Raw genomic sequence first — 12,802 nt, 5'->3', positions numbered from 1 at the left:
CCTCTGCTAAGGACCAAATGGCTTAAATGACTGGTGCTCCGCAGTTTGCGCTGTGGCACCTGCAGTCTACAGCTGATGGCCCATTAAATTAGACTTAAATTCCTTCACAAAAGGTTAGCACTATATTTCAACTTTTTACTTTCAGCAGCTCTTCTACTCTTCAGTGCATAATGCGCAAAGTGTCCAGTTCATAAAAACATCTAAATTGTGTTATGAAATGATCTTTTTTACCTTAAATTCTTGAACTTTAGAACTCATAAACTCAAATTCTGATTTTAAAGACTCCACATAGATTTCCAGCACTTCATAATAAAAGTATAGGAAAAAATACAGTAGTGCAGTGCTGGAGGTGTTTCTCTAGGTCCTTCATTGATTGAATTCATCTGTCATGCCAACAATTTGGGATATTTCAGAGGAAATAACATCTTGTAGGAGATTAGATTAGAGTTTTAACTTGTGTAAATTCTGTCAGTGTTGAAATGACACAGTAAAACAAATTGCGACATTGGACTTAATAGGTCCAGTTTCGATCCCTTAAGAGGGTAGTTGTACACATCTGAAGGTGGTTCCGCCATCAGCTCCACATTTTATCTGTAAATGCACTACCAGTCATGTTGTCCTCTTTGTAGTGAAGCTATATGGGCCCCCAGCTGCTCTTTAAATACCAGCAGTCATCAGCCTGTTTGGCTGGATGTTGGTCCAGGATGAGGAAAGCTGCATCAGAGCTGATATAATAAAGATTCCATAATGTTAGTCTCTTTGACCTGATGCCCCTCATACTGTGAAGTCGAAACCATAAGCGAATATGCATCACACCACAGGAGATGTGTGCTAACTTGACCAGATACGTGATAAATGTGTGAGACATTTTATTAGGTAGTTTTTTTTTTTAGGTTTTATTGGCCATATGGTGCATTTTGTCAAAAGGATTCCGACAAATTCTTCTTGTCAACAATCAATCAACCCAGCAGATCCTAAAAAAAAAAAAAAAAAAAAAAAAATTCACTTGCCTGCATGTCTCATCTGTTTAGCACTCCACTAACATTCCCTGCCAACAGTGTGCTCAACACCTTTTTTTATGGCCTTAGATAGCAGCATCGAAATGACCTGTCAACTTCATAACTACTCCATCAAGGGACTCGCTCAGAGCTCCAGTGTTATTTTCTCCACATCAATGCCTTCATAAGTGACTAATAATTTATTTTATGGTCTGTGACTGAATTTATTTTGTTGGACAGTTAAAGTCAGCCTTAAACCCAAGTTTAAATCTAATGCACACACACACACACACATCTTGGGATTTAGTTAGAGAGCTAACCAAGTAGAAGTCTGAGAATCAAATGGAAACAGGAAGTCAAAGCCAAGATATGTTATTTCAAAATACAGTGCCAACCTAAAAAATTATAATTTGCAACTTTTATATTGACATTAGCGCTGCTACTTTATTAAAGCTTCCATGAAGGTCGTCTCAATGCTAAGCTGACAGTCTGAGGAGATAGAGGCTAAAAGCTAGCAGCAAACAGCAACAGTTTTATTCAGTCTGGCCAAGTGGATGCTGAGCTGACAGGCATCTATAAACCTTGCTGGCTGTTCAGCCCATTTCCCCCAAGCTGCTCTGCCCATCTGTATGATGCGTTTCCTGCCTTGATGTGCTTTTGTTTCATGCTGAGGGCGAATTTGTTTTTCAGTGCTCAAAAAGCTTCAACACTTAAGTCCAAGAGTAATGTGGAATAACTTGAATTTTCGCTAATGTTAAGAAAACATGACAGTGTATTGTTACCTTAATTTTCATTAATTTTTTAGCATTTTCCACATGATAAAAAAATATATATATATATATATATATATATATATCTCACTTGTCAGCATGTAGATCATCGTCATCATCTATAATTTTTCATAACAGACACAGTACCCCACGCACTATATTTAGCTGCCCTTAATTCCCTGAAACAGTATATCTATTACACTATAAATGCTATGTGGCTACACAAAGTTTTCTGTTTGCACATAACATCAAGGTGCCCTACGACTATATTTCAAAGAATCAAGTCCTATATTTAGACTAGCCTTTAAAAATTAAAACACTGAATTCAGGCCATAAACTCCCCTCCGTGTGTGAACATTTGCACCTCTTTCTGCTGAAAGATCTAGGAAACTTCTGGAAATAAACAGGTCAAATCCAGATGTGCTAAGGAGGTGGATTAATGCCTAATAGCAGATATACAAAGGCAGCTGTTAATGAGATGTTTTCATATGGACATATGCTCTTTCAAAAATGGCTTTGTTCCAGACACTGAGGCCAAGACAAGTCCCCTTGCTGCCCCACCTGTCACCACTGTTCCATTACGTCGACTAAAGACGACAGCAGATTATGCTTTTGGTCTAGCACGGAAAAACTGGACAGGAGAGTAATATGAGTAATCTTGCTCTTAATAGCAGCATATATTTTGTAAATGTGTATCAAAGTGCAAAAAATTCTGATAATTTTACACACAAATGCCCCGCACAAAACCCCAGCACCTATAGAGTTCTTTTGAGTCTTCAAGTTAATTACAATTGGGTCGCTAGGCAACCCAGTACATCCCATGTGAAGATGAATTTGAACCATTTCCACACAAATTGCAGCTCAATTATGCTGCAATTTGCACAGGAAAGAGAAAGAAATGGACAAAATGCCCAATCGTACAGAATAGCGGATGAAGACGTCTCACACACACACACACACACACACACACACACACACACACACACACACACACACACACACACACACACACACACACACAAAGAGGCTGCAGATTGCTGGACTTGAGTGGACGTAAAGTACAGCCTGAAAATTTATGATGTATTGATCTCTGGTCTGTAACGTGAACTAGATTATATAATACAGCAATATTTGTGCAGTTCACACATCTGCTGACCATTTTCAGCCAGTATTCTCCAACACCTGGCCCAACATCTGTCCTTTTAAAGATTCAAGGAAACTATTACAACTGCTCATTTGAAATTAATATTTATATTCAGGCTGCTGTTGTCTGGGTGCTGAAACTACAAAAGATATCATTCTATTGGCAATTTTGGAGGAACATGTAGTCAACATTTTTGGTAAAGTGTGAAGTGTTGTGTAGTGTCTCAAAAGTCAACTCTTGTCCTTAAGCTTTACTACTTATCCTATTAATTTGCCTTCACTTTCCCGTTTCAATCAAGTATTAGACCTAACCATGACAATTTATTAACAACCAGAGGAAGTGGGCTGACTTGGTCTCTAGTCAGGGCTGGGGTTGACTCAAGCAGTCAGGCACAGAAAACAACAAAAATGCAGAAATAAATAAATTAAGTGAGATACAAAACAAGAAGCTGGGTTCTCTAGATACGGTAGCACAATATATGATCTGACAACAAGGCCAATCTTAATGGTGAGGCAGTGTAGTATATGTTAGGTTAAATATAGGTTAGTATTTCTTCAGGACACTGAATTTCTTTAAAGGTAATCTACCAATGCGGCATATAAACAAAGTATGCCATGTAACAAAGTGTTAGAATATCTTTTCTTCGTTGTGTGTGAATGTTTCTCTCTGGTGGGCATGTAAAATAAGGATGACCAAGAGGAAGCATGACTCACCTGGAAAGCTCAATGAAGAATAAAAGATACAAAACATTAACATTCACAAACACACAGAATACCCCTCAGAAAAACACTCCCTATATACTGTATTCTGAATACGTATGTGCACGCCATATAGAGACAAGGGTGGTAGCATTTATAATCCCACGGCATGAGTGTGTGTCAGATCATGATGACAAGGTCATTTGCAAATGTTCCACTCATAATGCAGTGATTCACTCTGTTAGGTAAGTGAGTGGGAGCTGTTAAGAGGGTGCATATTTTTAGTCTATATTTCCCTTGGACTCAGCCAGTTGAAGAACATGGGGCAACGACACCACGTATATGTATTTAGTTGTTCATCTTTTCAAAATTTAGGTTCTTAGTTTTCATATTTGAATCATATCCCAAGAGTAGTTCCTGTTTTCTTGAATGCTACTTTAATGCCAAACTATATCTTTAATTCTCACTCGAGCTGTGGCATATATTGGGTGCAGAAATTCATTAGGTATGCAGTTAAAATAAAACTGAAGTGATAATCGGATGTATCTTCTGGAAAATACCATGTAATAATAGATTTTGTGTGTTCTACAAAAATAATAGCAACAATAGCAGTAATTCAGTTAATCTTAATATTGTATGTATGTGACTGTGTGAATATAAATATGCATTAAACATAAGACACCATTGAGCTCCATCAGCTGGGGTACTATATTTGAAAATCCAAGTAGAAAATTGTACACATGCTCCTCTGGGCGTGCATTACTGGTCTGGCATCAATCTTGTAGACACCTCACAGCATTGACACAGACAGACTTCTCTCCTACCAACACCAGACACCTGAGCATCATCTCTGAGAGCCCCAGAGTCTCAGCCGGATGTGTGACCAAAAAAAAAAAAAAAATTTATTAATTAAAAAAAAAAAAAAAAAAAAAATCAGTCACTTTGAGCCATTTGGTCAAATACTCTGGTGTTGGACAAAATTCACAAAGCCAAACTGGGATCTAACAGATATTCTAATAATTTCCAAAAGCTTCCTACAACTTATTGTGAGAAGATATGAGTAATAATTCACTCTCTCCCTTCTTATAGCCTACAAAAAGCAACTATTTAATAAAGGGACTATTTCATAAAGCTTCTGACTGTCCTTTCATTTGGACGTCATCCTCAGGAAATTGAAGAACAATTTCAGTTCAACCCCAAAAGAAAGTGTTAAATCCAATTACCGTAGGGAATAAGAGAAAGGTCTGGCCAAACTGATCATTAGAGGAGGGAGACCTTTGGGAGATCCAAGGTCTTCATATTCTCACTACCTGGTTCATGAAAGCCAACCTGAACCCAAATCGTTTCCACGACTGCTGCTCCTGATGTAGACCTCCTGGATGTCCTATGATGGGCTAGCAGGTCCACTGATGCTTGAGTGTTACCAGTGTTGGAGTGATATGTAAATGCAGACACTAGCACATACACACGCATGCACACGCACGCACGCACGCACGCACGCACACACACACACACCTATCTGTAACAGGAGATTAAGTCCAATGTTAAACAAAGAGGCAGAGCTGGTTTCCAACATGCCAGCTCTTTAATTAGACCACTGGTATCTGAGGACATAGATAACACTTTACATGCACATACACACACACACGCACGCGCACGCACGCACGCACGCACGCTAGAGAACAAGGTCTGAATGCGCACACTCAAGCTCAAACTCTCAATTTCCTTCCATAGTTAATTATTTGTGTTACTAATAAATAAGTTATTTGTGTAATCTTTGTCACAGTGACAGATAGGAAGTGGAGCACCCAATCAGCTGCCACCTTATCAGATGTTTTACGAGGCTCCACAGAGCAGACAGCTTTGCATACCATCTCTTGGGGTAAGTAGTCTACTGTACAGTATTTGCCAACACAGGGAACTCAAACAATCCAACTGGCTTGCTGAACATTAATATCCAGCAAGACTCTGGATGAATTAATTATGCAATGACTGACAGCGGCTGTTCGCTTCCTCTCCTACTGCTTTCTGCTTAACATCATCTTTCTTTTCAACCACCATCAATGTTTAACATTCGATAGTACTTGTATGCTAATTATTTTTATTTAGGACTTTGTATTGGACACAGATTTTTTGATATTTTGTTCATGTGTTGGCCTCCTGCTATCCTGTTAGGTTAGCTCGTTGCTTCTGGTCACATACAGCTAGCGCCACATTGCCAACTGTGTTATGATGGCATTTTTAGCCGTCCCCCTTTTTCATACATGACTACCCTCCTGAATATAAGTATCTGCCAGGACCATCTTTAAAGCATAAAAAGTGACACATGATGACCAAAGCTTAAAATGTTTTTCAGCTATTAGATGGTTAAGGTATTGAGATGATAGACAATCTATGTTTCACCAAATCCTCCAGTTGCTTATTAATACATTTTCTGTTTATGAATTAAATATATATTTCAATATGGTAACTTTTCAGTGATGGCTATTGAAGAAAATGCGTAGTTTGGAAATACAAAAAAAAAAGAAAAGAAAAGATGACATCATGTCTGCCCAGATGTAAAATCCTAAGCACCAATTTTTAACTGCACACAGTAGAGCAATAGTTCTATGCAGCATAAGCAACACAATTTTTTTTTTTTAAGAAGGAAATTGTTTGTTTTCCAATACCAACTAGATGCTAAGAAATGAATCCCCAAAGGTCACTCTGGGAAATCACCCATTCTCAGTACCTGATTATTGCTGATGACCGGGATTTTTCACTGAGCCAAGTGCCATAAACGATAGACACCTTGAATAGCCAGTTGTTTCTAAACCAACCAAGCTGAAAGTATAGGCCATCATGTAACCACTCAATAAAAAGACACGTGTACCTTTACACACCATCAAGCACTAACCCCCCCCCCCCCCCCACCTTGGTCAGTCACATTACTGTGAGAAGCTACAGTAATGTGTACAGTCCTTTGTTTCAGTCTCTTCGATCTCGTCCGGCTCACATACAACGCAGATCAGGCAGCTGCCGCCTGTGAACGGTTGTGTGATGATTTTGAGTATGCAAAGACCTGGCGCAAAAGTAGACCATTTTACAAAAGAACAGTGCATGGTAGCACATACCACTCTATGACCTCTGACCTTCAATATGGAGAAGGGCCTTTCTGATGAAGCCTTATGCCAAAGGTAAAGACCTGCTCTCAGCAGGAGACTAAGTTTCTGAAGCACAAGTATCTGAGTCCAACTTATCTGTGTTGAAGTGATAGATGATCCCTTTTTAAAAAGGAACAAACCATAGATTCAATCATCATAACATGCCAATAACAAACAATCAACTAAAATTGCAACAATCAAACAATACAGAGCTTAACAGTATGGCATCTTTTCAACTGACCTAATGTTAGCACTTAAACAAAAACTGTTTTATAATCAGAAAAATCCAGTTGACATGCTCATTTAAAATGAATCTCAGTCTTGCACCTAATCTCCTTTTGGCAAAAACCCCTACACGTTCAAATTCAAGATAGCATTGTGCTACACATAAACACTGTTGAGGTAAGCCACAGGATTGTTAGGATTGACAAAATGTAATCTCCTTCACCCTGGTGGAGTCAGTGAAACTCAGGGCCAGGTGGACAGATTGGATTTCCTGTCATATGAAGGGGGGGGGGGGCACAACAGAATTTATCTTGGACAACTTTACTTTTACTAAAGAAGTTCGATGTTTCAGCATCATGATGCTGTTACCACACCACATAAATGCATTTTCATTATAAAACATAACAATGCAGTGGCATACATTATTATTTCATTATTTCAATACATTGCATATTCATTGAGTCTCTGCCATGTGGTTTGTTTTTTGTTTTTTTTACCCAGTGATAGGGCATAGGGGATAAAGGAGCTGACATCACTGTCGCAAAAGCTTTTGGTATGCATTAAATTCTGAGATAAAAAAAGAAGAAGAAGCAGGAGACATGGGATCAAGTCAAGGACAGGGGGCAGTGCAGTCAGAAGGTGCAGAAGAAGAAAGGTGTTTTGAAAAAATGTGATAAATGAGCTGGGCTATTCTTCTGTATACACAAACTAACGTCACTATATAGACTGACTGATAAACAAAATGAAGATGATAGAATGTAAACTATGATTAAAAATCAGAGTTAGGGAAAATGGGTAAACTAGGACATTGAGGGAAAAGTGCTAAAGGACAGTCTCCCTCCAGATTTTTTTAATCTGGAGGGAGATACTGTACTCCAACCAAGGGCAACAACAATTGTGGGCATCTGTCATTGGCCATCTGGGAGAGCCCTAGGGCTGCAGTGGGGAGTAAAGCAAATGTGACCCGAGCATGAAGGACTGCAGAGTACTGGGGTGCCGTCAGAACTTATAGTGAAGTAAACTGAGAGCATATTTTGGAAGAAGTGCTTACTTGATTTGCTATTTGGAAAAAAAAAAAAAAAAAAATCTGAGAAGTAGTTCAAAATCACTCGTGTAATAAATTCATATCTGCAGACAGTGAGATTATTTCTGCAAAAAGACTAGAAATAATAAAAAAACCCTGACCCTGCTCAGTTCAAATGTAAAGAAATCCACAAACACATCTGAGGTTCAATAATTAGTGTAACTAGTGCAAACCTGACTATATGCCGTTTTACAGGTTGTCATATGTAGGACCAGTTTGTGTGTGTCACAATTAGTCCAGGCCAAAAATTGGTTGAGATATTTTTCTGTTTTGGACAGGCCACTTGCTTTTCTGATAATTTGAGAATTAGTTTTTTCAATTCAAATTAATATTCATATGAATTTTGATAATCCAATTAACTGAAAAGGGAAACTTTTTCTTGAAACATCCCTAAAAAAAAAAAAAAAAAAAAAAAAAAATTATATATATATATATATATATAATAAATAAAATTGCCAATTATTGCCTAAATAATTGCCTGTCACTGGTGGAGGATCTTTGCTTTACATATATCAAATGTTATCTTAGGTGATTTTAAACCACCTAATATATTGTGTCAGTAAATGCTTTAAATAGACGAAAAATATGGCTCCTTTAAAATAGCTTTGAGGAAGGTTGGGGGAAATATGGTGAGAATGTAGATAACAATGAAATGGATTAGTTGGGACAACTGTGTTGTTTTTCTGACAGGGAGATGTGGGCTGTTGAAGGGATCTATAATCCTCGTCTTCCTTCCTTTCACGCTCAAAACAAGACCTGACCTGATTCTTGTTAATAGTTTTAGATATATTTAGCTTAATGCAAAAATTATTATAGCTACATGATGCCAATAAAATGTGTGAATCCAACGCAGCAGGCGATATGTTAGTGACAATTTTGGTTTTGCTATCCATCCTGCTAATAAGCACAAGCACATTCAATATTTTGAGAATTCGGACGGTTTCCCATGGAAACATGTATGTTTAAAGGTATTTGCTGTTTTTCCTTCAGATTGAATTGCTTAATCGTTTAATTTTGGGGAGTTTGTAGTGTTGAAGATTCTAAGTGCCAGTCTGTTCCATTTGGAGGTGAGGAATTGAATAGCCATCAATAATATTCAGCAGTTTAATAATTATCCCTGGTTACATTACAAAATATGCCGTCCCGTGGTTTTGCTTTACATCTATCAGATGTTAAATAATGAAACTATAAAATCAACATTTACTAAGACATAATTGTGAAAGCTCTGCTGTCTTCACAATCCACTCTCCTGCAAGTATTTCTCCTTTAATTGTTAATTTTTTTCCAATTTACAAATACTGCAAATGCCACCTTAAAAAAAAAAAAATGCATAAATCGACCTGTTAAGGTAGCATGTTGTTTGGTGCATTATTACACTTTTCTATAAAGTCTCAAATAACTTGGGCAATGAAAAAATCCTGGCAGCTATTATAAAACACTATTGAGCTCAACCAGTGCTGAGCCGAGTGTCTGAACACATTTACATTGACAAAGACTCAGAGTGAACTGAACCACTTTCTGCCCATTTTGACAGCCCTCAGATCATAAATGACGTTGATTTTACAGCATGGACTTGCACGTCTTAATCACAATGACGAGGATATATCAGAAAGCTTCAACTTTACATTTATGGTAAATGACGAAATACCAAGCAGATAATCCTTCCATTTGGATGGGAAACGTATGCTGTGGTGGGAGGAGGGAAGAATGGAGGAGGCAGAGATGACTAATGTGGATGACTAAAGATGTGGTCAGGGTGCTTCTCCATGTGATTTGTCTAGGCCAGTTCAAAGACATACATTGTGTGGAGCTTTCAAGAAAACACCAATATACCAAGTAAATGTTTCATTTTGTATGTATCTGAAGCATGAACAACAGAAAAACCGTAGTGCTGTTCACAACATGGCTACTCAGTGTTTTATGAAAACCAGGAATTTAAACTCTTACAAACCGTACAAACACTGCCACATGCTTGTTAACTGTGCAACCAATGACTACTTTCATTATACATTAATGTATGATCATTTCATTAATTAGTCCTTTACAAAAATGACAGACAAAATGTTGTCTAAATGTTGGTTTTATCCAACCAACAGTCCAGAGGCAGAGGATCACATTCAAAATATCAAACCTTTACTTTAGACAAAGCCAAAATGCTTAATAAATGGCTTGAATGATTACTCCAATGAAATGTTATCTAGTAAATTATCTGTTCATCAATGATTAATTGCTTCAGCTCACATTCATTATTTTCTTCTGCTTTACTATGCAGGGTCATGTGGGGCTGGAGCCAATGTGGTATTGGGGAAAACAGTGCTGGGCGGTAATCGCCATCAGCGGACAACAAAAACAACACAGCAAGCTTCTGCCTCAAAAGTGAAGGTTTGTTATCCTGTTAAGAGTGATATGTTATAATGTGTTGATTCCTTGCGAACTGCACTAGCAATTAAACAAAATAACTTCAGATTAAATTACTTTGCTCTGTAAAGAGAATCGCTGAGGTATCTTATCGCATGCTGAAGAAATTCAATGGCATTTTATTTCTGGAGCAAATCATCCCAACGTTGACAGATGACTGCAGATAAGATCACTGCTCTTTCTCGCTTCAGTTCCCCTAATCAGCCATCCTGCAAAGTCTTATCTGTGCTGACTCCTACTGGAAAGCTAACAGGCTAAATTGAATTCACTTTTAATTAGCTACACTCCCATGGTAAAATGTGTGTAATTATCTCACTGGTGGCAGAGCAAGGAGGAGCACCTGGATTTTGCAAAAAATAAATCAGTCTAAATCTGTTAGAGTAAATATCTTACAGGCCTCTGAAGGAAAAGTAATAACACTTATGTATAATGATAAAAGTAGATAATATGTGGACTCAGTAGTTAAATTCATGATTAACCAACTAAATTAAGTGGCCAACTGATGAAAACTAACTACTTGTTACGCTTTGTCTAGTGCTCTGGTAGATGTCATGGATTTTTTAAAACATCTGATTCCATCTGGAAACAACTTCTAGGGAAACATACACAACAAAGCAGCAAGTCGTAAAAGGAAGACAATCAATGGCGAGCCATTAAAACCTCAGACTGCAGAGTTGGTTCATAAATCTGCTCACCGGCATTTCAATAAAAGAAATAAATGAATAAAACAAATATTGTGGGGACATTGGAGAATTTCCTGTTTCAGCTGAACCTCTTAGGTGGACTAGAGTGGTACGTAAAATTAATGAAAGACAGTTGAGACTGAAAAGGTGCAGAAATTCAGTATCTACATACTTCTGTGCTGAAATCTACATTTTAAGTGCAATATTTCAGTTGTATTACAAGACAGACAACTGCAGCAGCTGAGCGCTCTACAGTGTCAGCTTTCCTAGGAAAGAAGAGCTCCAAATGTACGGGAGCAGAAAATATACCAAACATTTATGCTCCCATAAAGAGGTTACTATAGAAAATGTCACAAAATCTCTAATTCAGTAATGACAGACCCTTATGAGCACTATGTGATTCAGCTATGATTGAAACAGACAACACTATACAAGCACCAGAGCCGTGCTATAATGGCTCCTCCAATTAATGACCATTTAATTTGGCCTGCTTGACTGGTCAGTGTTCAGCAGTAATGGCCATTAGAGAGAATATAACAGCACTTATTGGAGGAACAACGCAAATTTATTACAGAATAGGGGGCTAAATGACAAATCAGGTACAAAGTCAAATTATCTGATGCATGGAAATCCACGGGGGATGAAAAAGGGTTTAAAATTGCTTTGAGTCGCGCCTTTTCTTGGTCAAAAACAAACTGGCTTCCAATTTCATTAGCAGTGCACGACTTAATCTGGTTTACTGTTGGGTTTAAAGACCATTTTCTCATAATGTTTGAAGGAAAATTAAATACTTTCTCATTAACATCATTGGCCTGCAGTACATATCTATATATAGATAAACAAGCTTGTTGTGTTAGCCTGTGTCAATAGAGAGAGAAAAAAAAAACAAAAAACACAACACTGTACCGACTTGTATCTTAAGCGTAATGAGTTGTTTCTAAAACAAACGCCCACACCAATGCTGTTTTATAAAATGGTGTTTACCAGCTCTCTATTAATTATCCCATTTTACACTGCAGAAACATACATAGCACATGCATACTGATAGTTCCCTCCGGGTAGTACATGGAATATGCAATAAGTTGGAAAACTCCTCTGCAACAACACACCGTTAAGATACTTCTCTATGGGATTCACTTCCCTGCTCTGGTAACTGTGGTGTTGGTGGAATAACTAAGAACTTGGGAAGTTAAAAAAAAAAACAAAACAAAACACCAGCCCTGGAGTAGCAAGTCTTACATTTTTCTTCTGTTGACATCGAAGCATCCAGTTGGTGTACATCGTGAACATGCTTCAAGCCTTTTCCACAAATTTGTCCTATAAGTAAATTTTCAATAACAGACAAGTTTTCAGATGCATTCTGAATTTAAAAAGGTTCTGTGAATGATTATCACTGACACTAGATATGCCACGAGACAAGCGGCATAACAAATGTTTCATCAATCACACCTCTGGCCAGCAAAGCCAGTTTTGCCCACACTCTTTGATTCCAAAGGCACTGAACATGTTCAGCACTACCGATAACATTGAGTAGAATAAAATAATAAATAAAAAACAAAGCATAAGCACTTTTCTATTAACATTTTAAATTCTATTTAACCTTGAAAACCAAATGACGCTAAGAATTTAAATTAAATAA

General features: G+C 37.6%; 1 protein-coding gene across 1 annotated transcript in view; it reads right to left on the bottom strand.

The window, feature by feature from the left end:
- The window catches only part of LOC115060172 (zinc finger protein 385C-like), a 50,018-nt gene extending 37,554 nt beyond the window's left edge, over positions 1-12,464 (bottom strand). The window contains exon 1 of the mRNA XM_029528024.1: positions 12,403-12,464. Within this exon, the coding sequence (XP_029383884.1) occupies positions 12,403-12,421 (19 nt within the window). The 5' untranslated portion in view covers positions 12,422-12,464. The remainder of the gene's footprint in view (positions 1-12,402) is intronic.
- Between the last annotated feature and the right edge of the window lie 338 nt (positions 12,465-12,802).

This window comes from Echeneis naucrates, chromosome 19 (genome assembly GCF_900963305.1).
Source record: "Echeneis naucrates chromosome 19, fEcheNa1.1, whole genome shotgun sequence".
NCBI classification, from domain to species: Eukaryota; Metazoa; Chordata; class Actinopteri; order Carangiformes; family Echeneidae; genus Echeneis; species Echeneis naucrates.
The sequence above is the reverse complement of the archived record's forward strand: the minus strand, read 5'-3'. Positions and strand labels throughout refer to the sequence as shown.